This window comes from Manacus candei, unplaced genomic scaffold (assembly GCF_025592945.1).
Source record: "Manacus candei isolate 608988 ecotype Guabito, Panama unplaced genomic scaffold, ASM2559294v1 h1tg000071l, whole genome shotgun sequence".
NCBI classification, from domain to species: Eukaryota; Metazoa; Chordata; class Aves; order Passeriformes; family Pipridae; genus Manacus; species Manacus candei.
The window spans coordinates 148,721-174,349 of NW_026138119.1; the positions used below are offsets into that span (position 1 = coordinate 148,721).

Here is a 25,629-nt window from a genome sequence, read left to right on the forward strand (position 1 = left end):
GGTAAATGGTAGAGAAAAATGTTTCTAATCCATAGCACCCAGGTAAAACAGTGCAAAAATAAGGTGTACCTTCCCTAAATAAGGTGTACCAAGCTAATAAGCTTCCTTAGATGTATCAGCAAGATGTTTAAAAAACAAAAGAAAACAAATAAAAGTTATGCACAACAGGAATCCATAGACCAAAGTGGATATGCAGCTTTCAAGTACTGCCAATGCCTGGCACCAGCAGGAATAACAAAAAAAAAGTAAGCAAAAATAACAAAGTGTCAAGAGAAAACCTAGAGAATACACAGTAAAGCCTGACACACTCTTGCAATACAAGAAATGGAAAGGACAAATACCACCTGTTCTGCTGCTATCTTAAACATTTGTGATGCATTAAACTGCCCAAGCTGAGATAGCTGGGAGTACGTACTTGTTCCCCAGGCTGTGACTCTTCCGGTGCCTCGGCACAGGAGGCGTAGGGAAACTTGCTGCTACTGAGGCATCAGGACACGTGGGTCTCCTGTTGAATTTCACAATTGCTGACATGTCGGACGGACCTAAAAGACAAAGATCATTTAACACTGAACTGGTGCAAACCTCAGAAATTTTGTGGGCTGGTATGTTTAAAATGAATTGTTACAGATAACCCAAAGGCACCATTTCTGAAGCACTGTGTCTTGAACATCAGGGTTAACCATCCATTTTTGTTATAAATTCATCTCTATATGCTTGAACTCTCCGAAAGTAGTTTTTTACAGTTTTGCTCATACTTTTAACAATGAACTACAAAAAATCTTGGCATCCTTACAACAGCTGGATGTGCCAAAGTGTAATATGTAGAACCATGAAGTCAGTTTGTACTTTGGGTGTGAGCAGGAATGTTCACACATGTTTTGAATTTTGTTCACAACTTCATGTTGTGAATAAACTCTAAACAATCTGCTCATACTGACTCATAGCTTGAGCATGTAAGAGAAAGCAGAGGCTTTTAATTTATCTAATGGCCAGACAAATGCATTACTTCTCAATCATCTATGAGCCCTAGAGATGTCTCACTGCAATCATTCTTACACTCATTTTACAGATTTTATGAGGCCTCACAGAAAACATGGATGAAATGTTCTTGTTCCAGTTCCTTGATCCTGTTCACAAAAGGCTGGCAGTGAACTTTGCCATACAGTGGAGAGCAACACAACCTATCACCATCCTCAGTAAATGCAATGCTATTCTTGGCTTGAGATTTCACTTTTAAACACATAGTTATGGCACTGGTGCTTGTGATGAAAGTGGTCATGAAAATGGCTGCCTGCCCCATATCTTTTCCTTGGTACAGCCCAGCTAGCAGCAGAACAGACTTTCTTCTACGTTAAAAGAATCACTTCTTGGAGGCTCCAGCAACCTCAGCTTAGTCAGCTTCTGACCTCTAACCACAGCCCTTTAAGAGAAACTTTGTGACATGAAAAAACACATGCAATTATCCTCAGAATCTTTACAGAAGTGTCTGACCTCAAGTGATAAACTGGAACAGAAGAAAAAAAAATAAAACAAACCCTCAACATCACAGGGCACAGTTTGACAACAGGATGTGAAGGTACACCTTCAACAGAAATGGCTCTGAGAGAGTGGTCACTGACTGGATGAGGCTTCCCAGAGAAGTGGCACCAAACCTGTCAGAGTACAAGGTGCGTCTGGACAACACTCTTAGTGATATAATTTAGTTTTATGTAGCCCCGTAAGGAGCAGGAAGTTGGACTCAGTGATTCTTATAGGTCCCTCCCAACTTGAGATATTCCATGTTTCTGTCTGTTATATAGGCTACTCCATCTCTCCCCAAGCACAGAATTTATTTAACAACTTCTTCTGCCTTGAACGGAGGATTAATGAGACATAAGAAGAAATAGGAGAACCAGTAGTGAGTTTTTCCCAGTGAGAGGCAAAAAATAATACAAATAAACACAAGACGATTTATTATCCATACTCACTGTATCAAGTTGTATGAAATACAAAAATTAATCACAAATTACTTGTATTTTTATTTCCCCATAGCCTAGTCTCTGGAATTTCACCACAAACTGGGTCGTAACTACGAAGAATTGCAAAGGTTTTTCCCCTAGCAGTAAGAGGAAAAATTTAATCCACAGTGTTCTGCACATTTGAGCAAACTGTTCATGGTGCTGTTTAATTAACAATGAAGGGAGCCTCAGGATAAATAAAAATAGGAAACTGCTTCTAGCAACAGAGGAAGAACAAGCTCATTAGAGGAAACTTCAGTAAGATCACTACTGGGTCATCAATTTAGTAGGAGAACAAAAAGAAAAAATAGTTCTTAATCCTGTTTTCTACCTTATTCCTATATACCAAGTTATATACAATAGCATTTTTGTCTGCCTGTCTTTGCTACATGTGAAAAATGACACCAGTAGCATCAGTTACTGGCATTTGCACCTTCAGAGAAGGTCTTATGTTAAATGGCCACATGACCACATTAAAAAATGCACTTTCAATCATTACTTGATCCAGAGATTCAACCAGTGACACACACTTGGGAGACTGGAAAGGGCCAAGTACAATGTTCTGCTGTATTTTCAACTAAAACTTTTATGCATTTAGGCCGTAATATGATATTGGAAACTTCTTCCCTGAAACCAACAGAGTTCATCTTCCCTTTCTACCATGGAGGCTAAGCACAAGTTAGAACAGAAAAAGTATGAATCTGAGCAAAATTATGTGATGCCTAGTTTAGTGTAAAAAGTGTATGGATTCATATTTCATTGTTAGGTCTGAAAATCTTATCTGCCGCATTAATAGCAAGAATATATATTTCACTAAAGTCTTCTACCGCAAGTTTTCATTAAATTTTTAAAATTTATGCAGAGACAAAACAAATGCATTCAGAAGTTTCAGAAATGATTACAAGCTCTTAAGTTTGAAAACCTCCAGTCCTTCTGATGGACTAGGTTCCCAAAGAGGAGCACTCTACATGCTTTGTTTGTAGTGCCTTTCCATCAGATACTTTTCAATTTGTGAACAGTAAAATTAGAACTACTGAGCTGTTTATTACCAGCTAAGAAGCTTAAAATAAATTGGAACTGAGACCCAGTATGAAGATAGTGGCAGCTAAAAAAGAATTTTCCTGAAAATTATGAGCATTTGTCAGTAAGAGTTTAATCTGAAACTCAGCATAAACAGTGGCTACTCCAAGGCTTGTCCCTTAAATTAGCTGCAAGATTTGTTCATTTTTATATTACTTCCTGCTGCGTCCTTCAGGTCTTTCTAGTGCCAGTTCTAAATCCCAATTTGCATTAAGTTCTTTAAGTGTATGACATTAAGTTCTTCTAAGTTCACTGAGTGATACCGAATCATTATGTTTAACAAACTGCTGAAACTACAGCCTCTGAAAGAGTATCTTAAGGCACAGCCCTAAATGAATACCAGTACAGTGCAGTGCTTTTTCCCACAGACCCCGTGCCACATGTAAAAATAACTGTTAAATTTTGTAATACATAATAGTTTAAAGGTTTAAGTTTCTCACTGTGGAGAGTCACAGAGCTGAAAGCAGTAAGACTATTTGATGACTGATTCTAAAACATTGATATTGACACAAAGCCTGGGACTGCATCAAAACCACTTTACCTAGAGAAAGAACAGCAAAATAACAAGTCCGGTGCTTACACAATCGAGCCATTACAAAATCAAAGTTAGTTGGATTTGACTTGAGGTAGGCTCAAATGTTACCGCTATTATAACCTAAAAAGATTAACACATCAAGCAAGAAAAGAACTGTTTGAGAGGTTTCACTCTATACTCCCTTTTTTTTTTTCAAATTAGACACCCCGCTTGGGGAACATGGAGTGAAATTTCCAGTAATATGAATGCAACACAAAAATATTTCAAATTTGATCATTATAACTTGATTTAAGAAAGAGTTTTTATTACCTGGATAGCTTCAGAACAGAAAAGGTTTGTTAAAAAAACAATTACTTAAAAATCAAGTCGTATATCTAAAAGGACTGCACATCTCAGATTGAAAATAGTACTAGGAAACAAAACTTCAGTTCATGTAAAAATACTGCCTGGCTTAAGGTGAAATGTGTCAAGGGTGACAGAATTTGTGGAAATAGGTAGAAGAGCCTTACAACCTAAGCTAACAGCCTGGCTTCCTTACTGTTATATATGGCAACCAAAACTGCTTGTAACAGTCCTGGGAAAGGAGGAAATGGGCCTGGGTTGACCAACCACTGGAACAGGCTGCCCAGAGAAGATGTGGAGCCTCCCACACTGGAGACATTCAAGAACCATCTGGACACAACCCTGTGCTATGTGCTCTGGGATGACCCTTCTGGAGCAGGGAGGTTGGACCAGATGACCCACTGTGGGCCCTTCCAACCCGACCCATTCTGTGATTCTGCGACTTACTCTAATTCATACTCAATGTAGTTCTGCATATTCTCATCTCCAAGGCAAGAGAGGGAAAGATATACAGTTTGGCTCTGTTAACCCTTGCTAAGATAAAAAGAATCTGAACTTAAAAACCTTTACAAAGTCTTTGCATCTGCTCTGCTGCCAAATGTTTACGAAGAAGAATGGTGAATTTTAGAGCTCTGTCAGGCAGGATCTGTGCTGCTGGGCACTCTCAGGGCAGCAAGTGTGGGGTACAGAGAGTGTCAGCATGAGTTAAGGGGCAGAGGGGAGATGACCCCATTTCTGTAAAGGGGTAAGAGACAAAGAGAGCCTGTGCCAAGAAGGATGCCAAAGAGGATAAGTGGCGAGACACTGATGAAAACTGCACCAAGGGATGTTCATGGACATACCAGACTGTTGAGCAATTAGCTGGGGAAGCTATGCCCAATACTGCTGATAACAAAATTCAAATATTTAAATTCATTTGAGATGGAGTTATTTTGCCCCTTTTTTCCAATAAGTGAAGTCATCTGCTACTGCTAACTCTCCTCTTTACTCTCCTGGCTCCACTCCTAGTGCATACTGTTACCATGATTGCTATTCTGTTATTTTGCCTTTCATGGAGACAAAGCACTCTTAGTAGGATTTTCCAGTCAGCTGGCATGAACAAGGGTTAGTTTGGTTTTCATTATTTCTCAGCATCATTTTCAAGATTATGCTGACATGCACAAAAAAAATTATAAAAATATTAAAACATTATTAAAAATTTGTTTGTGTTAGGGAACGTGAGACAACTTCATCAGAGTGAGCTGAGTGCTGTTCTGAGATCTGTGGCAAGAACATTTGGAAAAGTTTACACATATCCCAAAGGATCTCACTGTTTTTTCCTTTGCATAATTTTTCCATGAATAATCCTTCAAATGTTATAAATGAACATTACTTTTGCAATCCTTCAGTAAAACATGTGAACATTTACAGTCTCCAGAGGTTTTAAAAAAAGCAACAGAGTGAGGGAATTACAGTTCACAATTTTTCTCCAGTAGAAAGCTATCAATAAGCCAGTACTAGACATGCAAACAGAAAACTGAAAATGAATTGCATATTATATGATGAAGAACTGAGGGATTTTTCAGGAAGGTAAAACAGTCTCAACTATTCACTATTTTCTGGTGAGCAGCTAAGAAATAAAACTGATACTTACCAGCTCTGTTTCTAAAACTTAATAAAGACATTCCAAGTCACAGACTCTCTAGTTAAATCTTCGCTGTAAATTTTTACTGTTCTGTTTCCATTGTAACCAAAGTCAGTGGGTGATAATTAAAACTTTCAAAGAGAAAGACCTACTCACAAAACACACAATAAAGAACTTAAGAAGAATTTTGTGCACAGAATCAAAAATGACACCCAAAAATTAAACCTAGAATGACAGCTATTGTAAAAGAACAGTTTTAATTTTCAGAGTATTGCTTTACAATTCAATGAAAGCCTACTAACACATAGAACGTGTAAGAGACTTGTTTGTTATGGCTGCTTCTCAGACAAGAGCAAACTAAGAACAAGAATCTGAGTCCTTGGTTGCACCTCTCTGTGCTCCCCCAAGCTCCCCAAAAGTTCTCTCACACTCACACTCACACTCACACTCACACTCACACTCACTCTCACTCTCACACACACACACACACACACACACACACACACACACACACACACACACACACACACACACACACGTCCTTCTGACTGCACACCTGAGTCTAATTCCTTCAAATGCTTCCTGGGTAGAAGTGATACTTCTGACTTCAGGTGTCACTAATTGTCAGCATTTGTGTTACTTACTCTGCACCAGTGGAACATGCAAAACTCAGACTTGCACTTCAGCAAAAATGTTGACTTTTTTTGCAGTTGGATCTGCAGAGCAGTGTATGGGCTTGGGTGACATCCAGATTGGCAGTGAAGACATACCCATTGTGAGAGCCTAGCTGCAGGGAAACTGTGAAGTTTGGGTTTAACCAAATACATTAACCAATTCATAAAAGAAACCCCAACTTTTTACAGGAAAACTATTTCAGGTGACTGCTGTGAAAAAAAGAGTCAAAACCAAAAACAACTAAACCCCCAAAAAACAGCACAGAAAAGCCCCGAATCCTCTGGCTGTTTTGCATGTTCATAGCATTCCTTGGGAGTAACAGCTTGGTAGTTAAAATAAGCATCAATGAATTAGGACATTAGGCTTTTTGATAAGGAAGTCACAGAAAGTAATAGAAAGTGATCAAATTAAAAACTGAGCATGATCATTCTCTCCTTGGAAACTTTGTATTTGTTTTGATAGAAAATGCTTCTACAATTTTGGTGGACCTTTGGTATACTAAGAAAAAGCCCAAGTACATTAATTCCAGTTGGATTTAGTGGTTGATAACATGTGAATCCCACAGATTTGTCTGGTATTAATTTGTTTCAAAAATACTCCAATGACTTGTAAAAATTTGTCTGGAAAGTATCACAGAGGAAGAGATTGGAAATGAAAGAGCAAAGTTTCCTGGACAGTCTGTAAATTTATGTAAAGAAAACTTAGTTCTTCCATTTCCACCTTAAGTCCCGTGTAAGAAAAGCAGACACTGCACATGAAGCAATGGCCAAGAACTTGCACAAGGATTAGACAATCCTCATTTCCACAGAATGATTGGCTGCTAATGCACTTAGCGAAAACTATTTCTTAGTTGCCAAAGCAACCAGTAAAACAAATGGAAAACTAAATGTCAAACTCAGTGTTTACATAGAAAACGACAGGGTGGGAGGGTTTTATTCTAAAATTCTGGGACTGCTGTAGAGGTATCACCAGTGTAGTATACCTACTTCAGAGAGTTATAAATGTGCAAACATCCCAGTCTTTCTTTCTTCTGTTTCTACATTTTCAACTCCTACATAACACATACTCCACATCCAATAAATTTACCTCTTCTAAGTAATTAAAATACATATTAAAAGTTCTTTATGAGCTACCTGTCAAAGCTGAATGGACACAGCACAAAAGGCTGAATTTTACCCCAATAACAAAGAAGAGAATATACCTGTTTCAGATTAATTACTCCATATTCCTGGTAGGATGGCTCAAAAAGACCTACTTGGGGAACAAAAAAGAAAAAAAAGGGAGGGGGTGAGGGTCCATCCCTGACTACTGCATAACAAAACCCCCAAAATAAGGGCTACCCACAGCGGAGGCCTCGCTGTTGCTAACTTCAACGCTAACTCTAATGTTAAATGCTACTTCAATGAAGGGGTTTGTTAAAAATCACAGAATCGTTAAGATCGGTCTTTGATTCACTTAGTATTAGACACAATTTTCTGGATAATTATTTTAATATTACTTTAACTGTTTATATTGTTCTTCAAGACAGGATAAACATGGTATATTTCAGAGAATGAGTATCCACTCTCTAAATTTCGATTAGCACTGTGCCCTAAACTTTTCAAAGCAACATGATAATACAGAACATACATAAAGTTTTCTCTCCTGAGCGACACTTTGTGTGCGCGAATTCTGAGGAACTTCGGATGCTCAGAAGACTAACTTATTTACCATATACTGCATTAAATCTTCTTTTGTTCTGGGAAAATGTATTGAGTTATACCTTCCAAAACAACCTAACAGCCGTACCATAAATGCCAAGCACCTTCCAGCCAACACTGCAGGAACACAGATGTCTTTTACAGCTAATTCAACTGGAAACTGTGAACAGTTAGCATACTATAAGCTCTCCAGCTACATTCTCTCTCTCTCTCAAACCACAGCAAGGCAGAATGAAAAGCTGCTGCCAAGGAAGCTGTGTGAATCACACAGTTCCTGAAAGCATTCAGCTAAACTGCTTAAAGCTCCTTTTTAAGTGCTGTTTGCAAGAGACAAGAATCTCTGCAGCATCATGGAAGATATAAAATCTTCCTGTGAAAGCACTATTCACAATTATATATGCATTGGTAATTAAATGAGACTCTCTTAGCCACAAATATACAAAACATAGCTTGTTGTGAGACAGTCACTTTAATCAGATGCCTACCTCCTGTTCAAATTTACTGGAAAACCAGTTGGCAAACAAAGTGGAAAATGGACACATGGTTTTTCTCCAGTACTTTCCAGAAATACTGTAGGATTTAACTGTTTTTATTGAGCCCAACACTCATAAAGATACTTTAAGGGGAAAAAAAAGAAAACCACAATGTCCCTGGCTAGGGTAAACTGTTAATATTCTTTTGAAAGAGAGAAAACTCAGTAGAAGATAAAGTCGCAGTGCTGGCAAGTAAAATCCATTTCCATCATGAACACAAACAATTATACTTTAGGACATGAACATGACACTATTCCCTGCACTTAAGTCCATTATGGACTTTGGAATTATTACCAATGATACCGAGTTTTTTTTCTGTCTCTGGAAACACACACCGACCTGTGTGAGGATGCAGCATGTCACAGGGAGAACTCAACTAGACTAACTGCTATTAGGAACATATTACCTTTTGGATTGTTGAGAGAACTGAACTGATGACTGTCCTTATGGGCCAAGAACCTTTATTTTACCTTAAAATTACTATAATGAGACTCACATGACTAAAACTATTGACTGGAACATTAAACTACTGCCCAAAGCCCTTTGAGATCATCTATTATCATTACAGCTTGCTGACTGCAAAGGACTTACTTATGATGCACAACGTTTGAAGTGGAATTAATCTCAAGCTATAATTTGAAACCAAATAAAACTGACTGAAATACCTGCAAATGTGCTATTTTTAATTCTCCACAGTCAAATATATCATTACTGATATTTGAGTATTTTAGCTCAGAATTATTTAAGACTACCATATGGTTATATTTCTATTTACTAATGCTGTGGAATAAACAACAAATTATTTCCTTCACGCTTAGTTAAATTTCAATTTAAATTCATGCTAACTTACTTAACTAACCTTCTCCAGAAATAAATCTGTTTTTTCAGTAAAATACACCGGATTCCCTTTAGTAGCATTTTTGCAGCCACATAGGTGCAGGTCACTGAAAAATTCCTGTCAGTATTACAAAATGCTGATGGCATTCATTGTCTAACTGGCAGTAAGTGAAAACTCTCTAGCTGAGCAAGAAATACAGCAGCCCACAAGTTGGTCAAGCTTTTGAAGGAAATATTAAGAGAAAAACAGAGCAATAGGAATGAGTCAGCACTTGGTTTCTAGTCATCACATTAATTCTCACTCTCAACAAAGCAACCTTACAGAGCACATCGGGTCACTGCAGACTTAGAAGGGAAAATTCATCCTCTCTTAATACTGCCAGATACCACATGATCACATATTCAATTGAGTAGGTACTACTGAACATTGTCATCATTATTTTGTGGACTCCAGTTGAACTCAAGGCAGTATCATGCCATATTACTTGCCTAGTTCAGGTGAGTTCAAACTTCCTGTTTCCAACTTTGGAACTGTATTTTTAATTGCCTTCCTTTATAGTTCTAATAAAGTCTCAGACCTTGATTAAGAATCAGAGTATTGGCAATGATCACATACTATGCTGCTATGACCAAAGTTAGAAATTCCATAAACACCCTAATGAAATGTTAGCATCAAAGCCCAAATATTGAGCATGTCAGCATGAGCAATACAAAGCAAAAGCCAGAAAACAAAAAAGTTCACTCATATGTCTGCTTTAAATATGTAATGAGAGGCAATGACTTAGTTTCAAGTTCCTAGTATGAAAAAGCTAATCATCACAAAAGCAAAAGAAAGTATGACATGATGTGGTGGGTTCACCTTGGCTGGCTGTCAGGTACCCACCAAGCTGTTCCATCACTCTCCATCCTTCACAGGATGGGGCGAAGAAAACAAGATACAAAAACCCCCCGTGAGTTGAGAGAAAGGCAATCTAACACAGAAGAGCAAAGGTTGCATGCAGAAGCAAAAAAACCCAAACAAACAAAAAAATGTTTTATCCTCTACTTCCCATCAGCAGGCAATGAGCAGCCACAGTCTGACCGAAGCGTTGCAGCAGATACTCAGGAAGACAAATGCTTTAGTAACAAATGCCTCCCTCCCCCCTTTCTCTTAGCCTTCATTGATGAGCACGTCATATGGTATGGAATATCTCTTTGGGCAGCTTGAATGAGCTGTCCTGGCTATGTCCCCTGCCAACATCTTGTCCACACCCAGCCTACTGGCCTTCTTGGCAGGGGGCTGAGTTCAGAGAGACAGCCTTGGTGCTGTGGGCACTGCTAAGCAGAGGTCTGGTACTTCAGCAGAAGCCTGATACCTTGGAAAGGTATCAACAACTTTCCAACTGCAGACACAGAGCACAGCACTGTGGTGGCTGCTACAGAGAAGTAAACTTTCAAATGCACGTGTTCATTAACAACTACATTTGAACTCACCTAATAAAAAAAATTTCTCCTGAACTATTTCCTTATTCCTATTCCACAACAATTAATAATACTGAGCATTGAGCAGGAAGAGGGAAAGCACCTTCCTGAAGAAACTGAAGACCAGGTCAACTGTTTATCGAGTTCTGGGAATAGCAATCACACTCCTGAGATAAACAAGAGGTTCCCTATAAAAAAATGGTAATTTGACAGCTGCCAACATGAAGACCTGGGAGGCAGATGAAAAACCCCCTTTTTTTTTTCTCTCATATTTAGTATCTTCCTTTTTCTTTCTCTCATTCAGTGAGAAGAAAAGACACTTTGAATGCCAAATGAAACTGCTTGTCAGATGTGGTCTGGACCCCGTAAGTCTTTTACGTTCGCATGTGGTTTAACATAATGAGACAGAAAATCGGCCATTCAGGTTCAAGAGATTAAAAAAGAACAGCTTTTGAGATAATGGCTCCTATAGCAGTAGGTACATTTCATACAGTCTGATGTTTGCTTAGTCTGTTCATAGAAATAAAAAGATTAGTTTTGATCAACTTATGGGTGGTACCATAGTTATTTAGATGTTGCTAGAAGCTGTTACAAATCTTTTGTTCTCCTGCTTTACACAATGAAATTGTCTCAAATTTATATGATCACACAGAAATCTGAAAGGACAATTTCCTATGTTATTCACTGCACTGATTTGTTTGTACCGAAAGACGGCCCTTTTTTCATCACTTATTAAATAATCATGAAAATACAAGCATTTGTGAAAAATTCCACAATCTGACATCTGTTCCAATGCTAGCAAACACCCTGTGTCATCCCTTGACCTGCAACTGTTTCTAAATAAGTCAGCAATTCTTATTGTTGACTCATGCTACTGATGTACCTCTGGGTTTTCTCATACACTTCAGTGAAGGATTTCTGTAATTAAATTATTTCCTTACTCAAGTTTTCAAACAATGTTTTATACCTGCAAGATCTTCTTTGGAGGAAACCAGTCGAGGAGAGCTGTTACCTGGCTCAATTCTTAAAGACAATCTGAAAAAACAAGTTTTTAGAGAAATTAACAAAAAAAAATTCTCAATAAAAGTTGAAAGTAATTATTTTGGCAGTGTTAAGCAGGAATTTTACTTTCTTGGAAGTGTAGTTATTTATTTAGTGATGTAACAAAACAATAATTTTTTCAAAGTAAATCACTATCTGCTAGAACCAAGAAAGAAAGAGTGAGGAAAGTCTATGAAAACAAAAAGGGAAATTGTTACTTTATCCTCCCTCCCAGTGTAAAACTGTAAGTTCATATAGTCTTTTACCTGGAAAAAAAACCCTCTAAAACTTAATAATTTAGATACAAACCTAACAGCAAACATTTTGTTCCCTCCGAGCACGAAAGTGAATTTACTCTGTTACCATGTGGAAACATGCACTCAGAAACAGTTATTTAGTTATTATGACTTACAGAAAAGTAACCAAGTTACCAACACTTAATAGAAAAGAAGATAATTGGAAGAAAATATTATATGTCACTCTGCCAAACTCCTTGTGTTCTATGATGACCTCACTCGCTCTGGCGTTATCTCAGCACTCCAGTGTGTCTCCATCTCCCACTGCACGTCACTTCTGCCATCTCTCAAGTTTAGGCACTTGACATTCATGGGTCCTTTACTCTCTGTACACACAGTTTGACAAAAAGGTATGGAGGACTACAGTGTTAAGTAAGTTTTAATGGAATGGTCATAACCCCAAAGGAAATAGCTGCTGTCACTGCACAGCACTGCACACACGCAGCAGTTGTGGAGATCTCGAGCACCTCCCAACTGTGCACCCAGGAAAGGCTTTCTGACTGCACAGAAAAATGTGCAGAGGGACGGGGGAAGGAACCTATGAGAGCATTTCAAAATATCATGTATGGCCCAACTATCATTTTTCTTACCCTGTTTATGGGGAATACCTTCCAGTTCCTTTTTCACAGTATTCAAACACTGTCAACTATGTTTCAGTGTGAAGTCAGTTAACAAATGTACGGTCACTTTTCATGTTATTGAATTTCTATTCTTCTGATAGTACTACATTCTTTTAACTACCCAAAGTAATGTATTTCAAGTAGGTAATGAATCAATTGTTCCTTTCCAGGCTACCTTTTCTTTCTGCAAGCATGATTTCTGTGACTCGGAAGCAGTACCATGACTCTCCTAGAAGCCAACGATGAGAGAGTTACAACAATACAAGCGCATGATTCAAATGTTGATCACATGGGAATTTCTTTCAATATGGAAAAATGGCAAAGGAACTTCCCTTGTGACAGGGGGAACTTCCCTGTAAACAGGGCCCTACTGTGTGAATTTATCTTCCATGTCTGTAGAAATGTTCCAGTTGCATCCCTTGCCCAGTAGTTATTCCTTTGTTAACTTTTAAGGGTGATTTGTTCCTCACTATATTAGAGCTTTATTGTTCCCATGCTGTGAGCTTGATTTTTGCATAGAAAGCTTTCTATATTTTTTTTATAAATAATCTCCTGCAGAACTGTGCCATATACAGATGCTGAAAAATTTAGATATTAAGCTCATTTTACCAGGTTAGCTCATATTTGACAAACCAAAGTCCTTAGGCAAAGCAGAACATGCGTTTCAACTTGTTTCACAGTTTTTCTCCAAACAGAAGCAGACAACCCCTCCTCCTGCTAACCCATCACTGTTCCACAATTGTTAATTTCTTCTATTTCTGTCTGTACAGGGGAGATGTTACCTGTTCTTCCCCATATGTGAAAATGGCATGTTTAGTTTCTGCCAGCTTTGAGGAGCTCATTTCTGATGTTCTTTCCTTACCCTGTTATCAAGTAAGTTACTCAGTTTTATTAGTTCTCAGGCAATAGCTACAGTTTATTTGGTCACTGTGGAAACATCTGTCTAATCAGCCCACTGCAAAGAGATATGACTGCAATTCAGCCCACGTAAGCAAATCGCTTCTTTCTTTCACGGTGATGTGATTTGTAATGCATTCCCCCTGAAAACTTCTTGCTTTGTTAGAATAAAAGGAATTTAAATCTGTACATAAGGATTAGAAACTAGCTTTATTCTTAAGCATGCTGAACTGAATTGTTCTCATTAAGCAGGTCCAGTCTATAATTTCAGACAACTATTTACAGAATCAGGCATTATTTAGAACCAGTGTAGCAGGACTACCTCACGTCCCCGAGAAGGCCAGAAATCACTTGTCTAACTTCACATTTTGTACCAACTTTGTCAGCTTACTGCATATCAAGGTCTAAGATTCAGTACAGCTTTTGCACATTTGAAAAACAGCACAGGTGAAATACTGTCTATGAATATGTACATCAGGGGAAGTGCTATGACCTGCTATCGGATTTAAGGCAATGCTGAGACAAGGACAATGTTAGTCACAACAAAGCAGTGCAGTCCTCAAAGCTGTCCCTCGGGGCACAATTTCTGACCACAATTTGCATACAAAACAAAATGGGTCTGACATATCTGAAACATTTTTGGTTGCCTGTCTAGCATTTAAACAGTAGATCCTACAACAGTAGGTTCAGCAACATTAGGTTGCTGGAAGCTCCACCGTCCTCAAGAATCCCACAACATTCTCCTGGAGAGGCTGGCAGTCCATGGCTTGGACAGGTGCATTCTTCACTGGGAAACACCTGGCTAATGGCCAGGCCCAGAGAATGGTGGGGAATGGGGCCACATCCAATTGGGGTCAGTCACTAGTGGGGTTCCCCAGGGGTCAGTTTTGGGCTCAGTCCTGTTTAACATCTTTACTGATGATCTGAATGAGGGGATTGAGTGCACAGTCCATACGTTCACAGACAATACCAAGCTGTGTGGGAATGCTGATCTGTTGGTAGGCAGGAAAGCTCTGTAGAGGGATCTGAGCAGGAGGCACTGGTAGGCCAAGACGAACAAGGCCAAGTGCTGGTTCCTGCACTTCGGTTACAAAAACCCCATGGAATGCTCCAGGCTGGGGATGGACAGAGTGGCTTGAGAGCAGCCCAGCAGAAAAGGCCCTGGGGGTGCTGGTCAACAGTAGTTGAAGATCAGCCAGGTGTGCCCAGGTGAGCAAGAAGGCCAAAGGCACCTGGCTTGTGTCAGTAATAGTGTGACAGCAGGACCAGGGCAGTGATTGTTCCTCTGTACTGGGCACTGGTGAGGCCACACCTTGAATCCTGGCGTCAGTTTTGGGCCCCTCACTGCAAAAAGACATTGAGGGGCTGGAGTGCATCAAGAGAAGGGAACGGAGCTGGGGAAGTGTCTGGAGCACCAGGAGTGGCTGAGGGAGCTGGGGGGGCTCAGCCTGGAGAAAGGGAGGCTCAGGGCTGACCTTCTTGCTCTCCGCAACTCCTTGACAGGAGGGTGGAGCCAGGGGGAGTTGGGCTCTGCTCCCAGAGAACAAGGGACAGGAAAAGAGGAAACAGCCTCCAGCTGTGCAAAGAGAGGTTTAGGTTAGACATCAGGAGGAATTTCTTCATGGAAAGGGCTGTCAGGAACTGGAAGGGGCTGTCAAGGGAGGTGGTGGAGTCCTCATCCCTGGAGGTGTTCAAGGAATGACTGGATGTGGCACTCAGTGCTCTGGTCTGGTTGATGAGGTGGTGATTGTTCAAAGGTTGGGCTTGATGATTTTGGAGGTCTTTTCCAACCTTAGTGATTCCATGATTCTATGATTCTACTCTGTATCCCGAAGAAGAGGCAGTCAAGCCACAACTATAGCTACTGAACCATGTGGCCATGGGATCAGTATGCATCTCAGACTAACAGTGAAGGTTTTCCCCTCCCCCCACCTTTGATCACAATTCTTGGTGGAAAAGGTCCGGAGACTAGAGCTGCCTGGGAGGCCTTTTTAAGATGGTCTGTGGCCAAGGTTCACTGTTATCAGTATTAATATTTTAAGCACCTGCCATTCAATTCCCGTTCCCACAGGACTAGAACCACATGGTGCAGCTCGCACTTCTAGAGTACCAGCACTGCTAGGAGTCAGTATAACCTTTTAATTGCCTATTAATTTCTCTTGGATGCTTTCCAGTAGCATCCTGCCTATCTGAACCAAATTTGAACTGATTTTTCTATAAATCATCTTACTACTATATTGGAATATCTCTGAAGGACTGAATTAATATGCTCTGAAGGACTGAATTACAGGTATAAATAGGTATAGATAGAAGCTTACACAACAGGATTCCAATCCTGACTCTCCTGTCCAGACAAGTAACATTGTAATACAAAAAATAATCTTAAAACTGGTTTTACTCAAAGAACAACTGTGGAGAATAAAAGGAGTGGTCTAATGATACCAAAAGGTCAGCAAAAAGATTGTTTAGGAATGGCTGCAAGGCATGTCAGGTTAGGAAAGGATACGGCATGGTGCCACAATGTTATATACTGCTATAACTGGGCAGCTTCTGCAAAAAAACAGTATATAGGCTGCGCAAGAAAGATCTGTTATTTTTAGGGTATGATATCATTGTCAGGGGTTTTCTGGAGCATTCCTACTTGCTGACAAGCATGAACCTAAAGGAAGCAATTGGACTAGCACAAAAAATTGTAGAGAAAAGCTCTGTTTATATAAACTGGCTGCCAAATTTTCCTTTTCAGTGTAATTGAGGTTCTCATTTGGTGAAACGTGTGTTGGGATTCTGCCAATACATTTTAGGGCAACTATCTAAGCTTCTTTCCCTGACAGCCTGGTAGTGTGACAGTTCTGTTCTTCATGCCAAAGGTCACACATACATCTCTGCAGAGAGCACTAATGCTGTCCTTGGCTCAAAAAGAGCAGTCACTGGAAAAAGGAAGAGAGAGGAGATTCTTTCCCACTCTAAAAACTTACTACTCTGCATTTTTTAGGCTTAAAGTTTCTTCTGGTACGGGACTAGAAAATGCTATGAAACTAAAGATCCATTAGGGGAAACCGAGAGGAAAATGTGAAATCAAATATTCAAAAGAAAATCCAAAAACTTCTTACCAAATGCAAAAATGGATGAGGAATGAGAGTTTCCTTTAAGGTTAGATGTGATGAGTTTTGATGAATTTAAATTAATAGGGTTTTTTTTAATTTAAAGCTTTAGTCTGATGAAACAAACAGAGCAGAAAAAGATCAAGGTTCTCCAATGTATGTAAGCTGCAGTAACTTTCTTGTGGTAAGAATTTAATCTTTCCTTCTTTTTGATACCATTTGTGACTTTAGTCAAGTTTTTCCTTGCCACAGTGAAGCCTAGAAAGAAAACTGCTCAACTTGATTGAATTAGTCTCACAAATAACTAAATCAAAAGAAAAAGTACTAAATGATCTTTAAGATACATCAAATATCTTACAGCATTATCAGCAAGGCTGCTGCCAAAGTTAAATTAATATTAAAATTTAAAATGGAATTACTTGCATTTTTTCCAAATATTGTCATAATATCATTTGTTTATAGAAAACATTTCCTTAATTTGTTTTTCTAAGATAGTACAGTTCATAAAAGCTATTGTATAAACACTTGCGTCAATAGGAAACTCCATCTAAAAATCAAACTAAACAACATGACCAGTTTCTTTAATCCAATCCAAGGGCTGTAAAGCCTATCCTAACCACAAGTCTTCACCTTTACCAATGACTACTCAGTTTAATTTTGCTCTATCTTCACTACTTTAATGAAGCATGGAAGTATGGGGGAAATTAGTAAATAATGACCATGTGTTAAATTTTAACACTGAGATTTAATTCTCAGACTACCTTTAACAAATGTCTTGGTCTGCCTGACCTTTTCAAAGGCTGTGTGCACTGCTCATGGTCAATGTGCATCTCTTGCACAGTGTTGTCTCTATATGTGAAACATATACAATATCATGGGATGTGAAAAGGAAGAACATGCATCAGTACTCTGGCAGGAATTCTAATTCCACGGAGCAGATAAATTTTGCTATGAAAACATCAAACCATTGTGCGGGTTAGCTCCTCTCCTGGTCTTCTGTAAGCATTGGTTTGACACACTTAAACCCCCAAAACTTAAACCTCCAAATCTTAAGTACCAATTTATTAAAAATAGTTATTTGAAATTGGTAGATGTTGTTCATGTATTATTCATGACACCATAGAGTCAATCTTGGAGATGATTTTAGGGTTACTGAACAAAATTCCCAGCATATGACCATCATGTAATAGAATAAAGACTAGATTTTCATCTACTTTTAACTGTTACAAATATATTTCATTTTGTAAATCTGCTTATAGTCATAAAGGAAGACTGTGATTCTGGATTTTACTCAGTGGAAACACTCCAAAACATCTTCAGCCAAGGGCTTTCTGTTCAGCTCCTAACCAAACTAAGAACCAAGTGATCTTTCCTCTAAATTTCCCAAAGCCTGAAGAAAAGAACAGTACTTACTTATAATTGTCATCTTCTACAAATTTCTGAAGTTCTTCAATGTAACGGACAGACTTCAAATACTTTTGCACATGGGGAAGTGTTGTAAGATGATCTGTGGAGTGTTCAAACAAACAAACAAAGAAGATGAACATCCAAAATCGATTATTGTTTCAGGTTTTTCTTCTGGTTCTCACGGTTACCTTAATGGAAACAAGAGAATTTGAACTTTCCTAAAGAATAAATCAGGCAGAAATACTACTTTGACTCTAAGATGTTAAAGATGGAGAAAAAGTGATGCTCTCAGTTGTTAAACAAAACAAAGATACACTTAATCATCAGGAAAGCTCATGGATTTTATTAGATGTTGTCTTACAGGTGGAAAAGAGTTATTTGCTGCAAACTCTGCTAGAATTTTTGCTCATTGTTCTGGGGAAAATCAAAACCTGCAGCCACGGCTATTAGTGGTTCTCTTATGAATAAGAATTGAAGAGACTTAAAAATTATTAAATAATTAATTAAAAATTACAATGCTGAATACCAAGAATGAAAGACACTAAGTTCAGAATGACAGAAGAACCCCTGGACACAGGGTGCATGGACAGGAATATGCCTCGTAGTACCTAACTTAACTTTCATGCTCTTGTAAAGACAAGACAACTGTTTTAAAGGCACCCATTATTCCAGAACATTGTTTCTTCAAGGCCATATTTTAATTTTCATCCTGATTTTAACGAAAGCACTCAATGCATAGCACTGCAGGAAGATACCAAAACTGTCAAAAGGCAAGGGTCACTGAAATAATGAGGTTTCTTTGTCATTCAAAGTATTCAGAGACAAAATGAAATTTACAACAAGAAAATGACATCTGAATAATCTAGCTATTCATAATCATACATTACTATGGCTAGTCACTACCTTTAAATACTTTAAAATACCAAAGTTGACAATAATACCAAAGGACAAGGGCTGGATACTTCAGCATACACAGTTAATTTCTCGCCCTGTGTTCTCACAATCTAACATTTCATTTTTTTTTACTAAGCTCTCCAAAACTGTAGCATTTAAATGTTCTGAATTTATTCAGTTGTATAGCTGCTGTCAAGGCCTATCAGCTTGTTTCATGTTTAAGCAATGAAAAGTCATGCTAAGTCCCCAAAAGCACGCTGAGTATTCATCAAGACTCCAAACTCAGCACATTTCTTGACATACGGCTTCACTAGCAGGCTAGAACTGCAGAAATTAATTTTAGAGTAAAATTGTGTTAACAAAAGGAACTAGCCCTCATTTTCATCACTTCATCCAGGAGCAACGTACATGGAAAAGCTTAACACAAGTGAACAACTTGTATAGACTGAAATATTTGTATTTCATTTTGTAAATGTATCATCAGGATGTTAACAACAAAATTATAATGAAATGACACATTCTACACTCATCATTTCTACTGCACGGTAAAGGGAAAATATTAAAATAATTCTCTCTAATTGCCTCTGGTGGAAATGGAATATAACACAAATGCAATAGCTGCACTTGAAAGTACGTCTTCTGTAGCCCACATGTAGCAGTAAATTCTATGCAACTTCTGTTATAGCTCTTACAATTTTGAATACATATTTATCTGCCCAATTTACTGGTAAGACCAAAGCTTCACAGGAGTGGAAGTTATATCACTTGTCAGTGTCCAACTCTACCAACGTTAGCCTCTTGTGTTGCCTTTACTAAGGGCCAAAAACTGCTTTCACAATGTTGTACTAAAGAAAATTTAGCTAAGGTTTAATAGGCATAACAAAATTTACCAACCATAGTTACAGGAGACTTGCAGATCAGCTATTATTCGGAGGATATTGTTCATTTGATTGGATCTTTGTTCATTCTCCATAATGCTGTCTGAAGCAGGATATGCAGAATCAATGTAGATTAAATCCAAGAGATAAATTCCTGAAACAAACAAATCAATCAACCAATTGATCCAGTGTTTCAAACAGAAATAGTTGCATAATTCTTAATAACAGCCAGCAGCTATTTACTCCCACTGTGGTCTGGACCCATTAAACAAAGGAGACCTTGGCATTTGCATATTGAAAAATTCCATAATTACTGCTTGAGTTCTATGACACCTCTTAAAAAAGGACAGAAAAGCTTTTGTGCACTTAGGCTAATGCCTACTATGAGCAATTTGCAGGACCATAACAAGGACACTAAAAAAAGAGAGTGAGAGCCGCCCTGACTGGTGGAGTGAGGATGGGGACATGACCAGAGCCCCCTGCAATGCCACTAGTCACTGCTGGAAGGAATTACTGCAGCTTTGGCTCTGGCTCCAGGCTGACTTTGCTAGAAGACATCAGGAGAAGATACTTAGGCTTAATTATGTAATGATTTAAGAAAGCATAAAGAAAAGGTTTTTATTTATTGACTTCTTAATTTAGAAAACAGCATCAAAAAATGTAGTTTTTCCATCAAGAACAAAATGTGCTGAGTCTGCTGTGGATGCTGTAGACTGAACAGAAATGTCTGTATGTGCTCCATTCAGGGGCCACTGCAGCTATTGCTAGTGTGTCAAAAACATTATCTCGGTCTGATTTTTTTTAAAGGATTGCTCAAACGTTTAGGGTCAGCTAAAAGGCAAGCTCTAATTTATCATATTCCTAAACTGTTCTGTGACCTGTGCAGGAAAGTTAGTGCCTCTTTGTTGCATAACAAAGAAGGGAACATTCTTTTGAGCAGGAAAATAATTTGTGCAGCATAAAAATCTACCATATTTCCACACTGGATTTTCCATACTGGTTTTTGAGCATGTTTATAATTAATTACTCCCCCTTTGGCCCATGCTTTCTTGCCCTGCCTTGAAAAGAACAGTCTTAATTCCAGGAAAATAGCTTGCTGTCTTGCTTTCACTCTTCTAGCTTTACAACATTACATTTCCTCGACAAAACCCACCTATTAAAACAACAGGCAATGCAGTTATGCTAGTCAAGCACAATTTTTCAAAGGGGAAGGAAATGCAGGGAGCACGCCTAAGCAAACTGCTTCTGAGAGAATCTCAGTATGCCTGCATTAATTACTGATAATGATCAGATCACTGGAAGGATATCAAGTTTGTGCAGTGAAAACAAATTATTTTCACGTCATTTCCTGGTTGTAAGTATGCCTCAAACTTACTCAGGTAAAAAAAAAAAAAAAAAACAACAAACCAACAAAAAACCCCCCACAACCCAAACCCCTAGAAATCATATTTCCATCTGGGAAAATATAAATCTTTCCTCAAATGAAAATGTTCTTATGTGTTCTCTAGTAATGCCTCATTATTATCATACAGAGCTACAAGTTACAGACCACCAGCACAGTCTAGCAAATCTAAGAAAAGCATGTGACTTACTAGAAGTTTTCTTCTTTACAGTATAAGAAAAAACCCCAAACTCTTTGTAATTACACACCAAGCAACACCTTTCTAAGGTTGTTTCTCTCTGTCTCTTCTTTTAAAGCAAGAAGGATGATTCTTTGATTTATTTTTTTTTTTAGTGTTACAAGCCTGCATCTGGGCAGTGACATTTTGAACTCTTCTACATATATGACGTGATAATAGGAACAGATGAGAATCAGTTTATTTTGTACCAAGGAATGACAAAATCATACCCTTCAGCAAAAGACTTCAAGATCTGTTTCTCAAAGGAAAGGCTCAGGGCTACCCAAGCCAAAGCAAACACACAGCACTAGCTTTTCAAACTTTGGCTCAATTTGTGCTACTGTGCACTGAAAAAAGCTCTCTAAGCTGTGGAGCCATCAGGATATTTTCCAGAGGGTGAGCTCATGGGCAGCTTCTTCCACAGGCAAGTATCATTTTCCAGTGATACTCACTTTTCTCCATTGTTACCAGAACTAATTTCGCAGCTGGGTATTGTATGCAGACAACATTGTGCTTCATTAGTTTATGGTATCATGGAAAAACTAACATGGACTAAGAAAAAGCACAGTCAAATAACCCAGAATTAAATCTATCAGTGAAAATCACTCTATGTAAAGAGTGATTATTTTTTAAAATATTGTAAATGTAAATAAATGTAAATAATGTAAAGAGTATTATTTTTAAATTGGCAAAAAAAACCCCAAACCTGTAATACCAAGCTCTTAAATTTTTACTGAAGAGCGCAAACAAAGCAATAATATTACTAACAGTTTAAAGATAGGGAAACATTAGTACAACAAAAAGCGACCTTGAAATGTAACAGTCAATGCCACCCAGATAATGCATTTTGAGTGCTCCGTCCACCAGAAAACAACTTCCAAAGCTAAATTTTATTGAAAAAAATATTTATAGAGAACTGCAGTGTTCAGCAGGATGCAGACCTAAGTCTATATAATGGTGTCTTGATTCATAGCTAAGTTTCTCCTATTATTTTCTCTATTCAATACTCAAGGTTTCTGTGAAAAAGAAAGTAGCACTGAGGCAGATAATAAATAAGCATACTTTGGGGAGTTGTTTGGTACTAACAACAAGGTCTTAAGAAAAATACTCCCAAGCCTTCTGAAATCAGTGGTTACTTCACCCAGTTCTGATGAATCTCAGCTGGAGCATCTAAGCTTTAAATTTTTCATGAACAGCTACGGTGTGTAATTTGTTCCTCATTAAGAAAGACTGACATAACATCCTATGAAAGACAAAACATTTTCCGTCCACTAAATCACATGTACAAAGGAAAATACCAATGAGAAAAGCTGCAGTAACAGAAACAAAGGGAAATCTGGTTTTTAAGGCATTTGCCTGGAAGTTAGAAAACCTGGGTTCAAATTTTCTTTTCCTTCACAGATTTCTTTGACCAGGGCAAGTTACCATTATCATCTATTTCCCAAAAGTTAAGAGAGAAAGAGAGCGTGAGCATTTCCCTGTCAGAAAGACCTCATGAAAATAAATATGACCAGGAAGACTTAACAAAACTGGAGGTTAAATTCCTCACAAAAATACTGTAACAATGTACAGTCTGTAGAAGGAGCAGCACCGTTTAGTCTTAAAAATTCAGAATTTCAAATCTCTTTGGAGGTTTATGACAATTTGCGGGCACAAAGCGTAATCCAAAACTTTCAGTACCAAAAATTTTCTCACAAATACACAGTGTTGCAAAACTGATCATAAAAAACCTGTGCAGATAAAGATTGAAAACTTGCATCATTCTTAATTGTGTCTCTTTTCCTTTCTATTTTTTTTAAACTTGTTTTTTCTAATGGATATAAAACTATCCTGTAAAATAGTAGGACTAACAAACCCACCATTAGGTGGTTAAACCGTACCACTACCATACACTTGACATATACGTTAGTGCACAGTGCTCTGCTGTCTGTTCTGCAAATGCAAGTTAGGAAACAGCTGCTGTATGGTATTTTTGTCAGTCAGACATTCACTAGTTTGCAACAAAGAATAATTAGCTGATGGGGAAGTATTTCTGATTAGCCTGGGGACTTCAATTTGTTATTCTTAAGTAGCATTTTGATCAAATACTGTAATAAACTACCACACTTGTTTGGAAAATTGTACTGTTACTGTGAAAACCACAAACATGCTGTAAGAGGAGGAGGAAAAAAGTTAAATGTTTTAATGAACAATTTAGTTCTTTCTTACAGTCTCAGACAATTTAGTTCCTACTTACAATCATATACACTTCTATGGATATTCACAGCCCCTAAATGCACATGTGCTGCCGTGTTACATGGATGCCTGGGAACAGAGCACTCCTCCAGGACAGGAAGCAGCGTCTGCAAGACGTGCAGTAACTGGCACACATAACAGAAGGGAACCCACGGAAAGTAATTGTTTTCCATTTTTTCCTCCTCAAAAATTGAATAATGACACTGGTTTGATAGAAGAGCCAGAAGAGATGAAGATATGTTTCCAATTTGTAGTCAGATATATTTATGAAAGCATTTTCCCACATACAGTAGTGTGGTTGTACCATACTAAATAAAGTAGAGGACAGAGGGAAAGAAACTTATCAATTTACTACGTGGTAGAAAGTCCAAATTACTTCAGTCAGCAGTTTGTAAAACCAAAGACACCATTGTTAGGAGATGAGCTCATAGGCAGAAAAGCCAACAGTTTTGTGGTATCGCTGGTTTCAAGAAGACTGGATATTTTCCATGGAGTAAGGGCTGGAAAAATTTTCTACAAAACCAAATGTATATACTGGTTAACCTTGGTAGGACTTGGAGTACTCTAAAAACAACGGAAGACAAACATTTGCAAAGGCAATACCATGGGATTTGTAACACACAGAAACATTCATTATAAAATGTCTCAAGAGAGACATTACATAATTATGAGATGTTCCCATGGATGGCATCAAGGTGATCACAGAGTCGGAAAACTTGTCACAGGAAAAAACGTTAAAGGAATTGGATTTGTTCAGCTTAGACAAGTGAAAGGGCAGGAATGGGACCTGACCACTCTTCCAGTACCTACAAGGTAGTTACAGGGAAGATGGAAATACTCAGAGTGATACTCAGCAACAGGACAAGAGGCAATGGCAGACATTCGGTCTGAATATAAGTAAAAAATCTCTTCCGTGAGTACAATGAAATATTAGAATAGGTTCCCTGGTAGGGGATAGCAACTTCCCTTGCTGGAAATATTCCAAGATTTGGCTTGACTGGACCCTGGATAACCGAATCTACGGCCCTGCTTTCCACAGAAGGCTGGACCAGACGATCTCCAGGGGTCTGTTCCAGCCACAACTCTATTATTCTACAATAAACATGATAAATGTGCTAGCCTATACCCACACATCTATTATTGTAGGGGAGTTTGGAGTACAGCAGTTAGATAGACTAAACTGCTGCAGCAGCAAGGTTCTGCATGTACAAGCAGGCAACGGACGTCGATTTTAACAGTGAATAAAGCAAGTACTTCAAGATCTCTTTTATCATGAGACATAAGCAAAATTTACCTTATAAAAATATAGAGCTAGAGAGACTACCTTATTTTGGCTCAACTAACAAAATTAAAATTTGATGTTGTTGACACTGTGGTCTTTCCTGAATAGTCTCACCCTAATGGATCACTGGAATTAATCATCCCACCTTTGTCACTGCAGCAATGAAGCCTAACAGAGAAAAACAGATCAGTAAGTGCAGCAAAAACCAAGCAGTTTTCAAACTAAGATACCACCACATGAAAGAAAACACTACCAATAATTCAGCTGAAACGATGTTCAGGAAGTTGTACCCTGAATCACTTCTGACCGGTGCAAATAATTTTCTTATTCATTGAAACAGGCTAAAAAATTCTGAAGCTGTCTGGAGCTTTCTAGCAAAGCTTTCCCTCTAAAGGAATCAGACTTTCTTGAAAGTACTGCCAATTTTTTTTTTTCATTTTTTTCCCCAAAACCCAACTATTTCCTAATACTTTTCCCAAAAATCAGGAAAAATATATTACAGGAGATTAAATACTTTAAGAAGGTTGCATTTTAACATTTTTAAACATATGCTATCCAGCGTCAGAAAGCAGAGA

General features: G+C 38.2%; 1 protein-coding gene across 8 annotated transcripts in view; it reads right to left on the reverse strand.

Moving 5' to 3' along the window:
* The window catches only part of RALGPS1 (Ral GEF with PH domain and SH3 binding motif 1), an 80,564-nt gene that overhangs the window by 14,776 nt on the left and 40,159 nt on the right, over nucleotides 1–25,629 (reverse strand). For 4 of the 8 annotated variants that reach the window (XR_007907752.1, XR_007907753.1, XM_051807762.1 and 1 more), the window contains 4 exons: nucleotides 19,935–20,072; nucleotides 18,153–18,246; nucleotides 11,752–11,819; nucleotides 416–542 (listed from right to left, as the gene is read on the reverse strand). Coding sequence is in view for 6 of the 8 variants with exons in the window: in XM_051807762.1 (XP_051663722.1) it covers nucleotides 416–542; nucleotides 11,752–11,819; nucleotides 18,153–18,246; nucleotides 19,935–20,072 (427 nt within the window). In the remaining 2 variants the exon portion in view is untranslated. Of the gene's footprint in view, nucleotides 1–415; nucleotides 6,377–7,454; nucleotides 7,508–11,751; nucleotides 11,820–18,152; nucleotides 18,247–19,934; nucleotides 20,073–25,629 lie in introns of those variants that run through there. The other 4 variants (XM_051807766.1, XM_051807765.1, XM_051807768.1 and 1 more) reach the window with 4 other exon arrangements.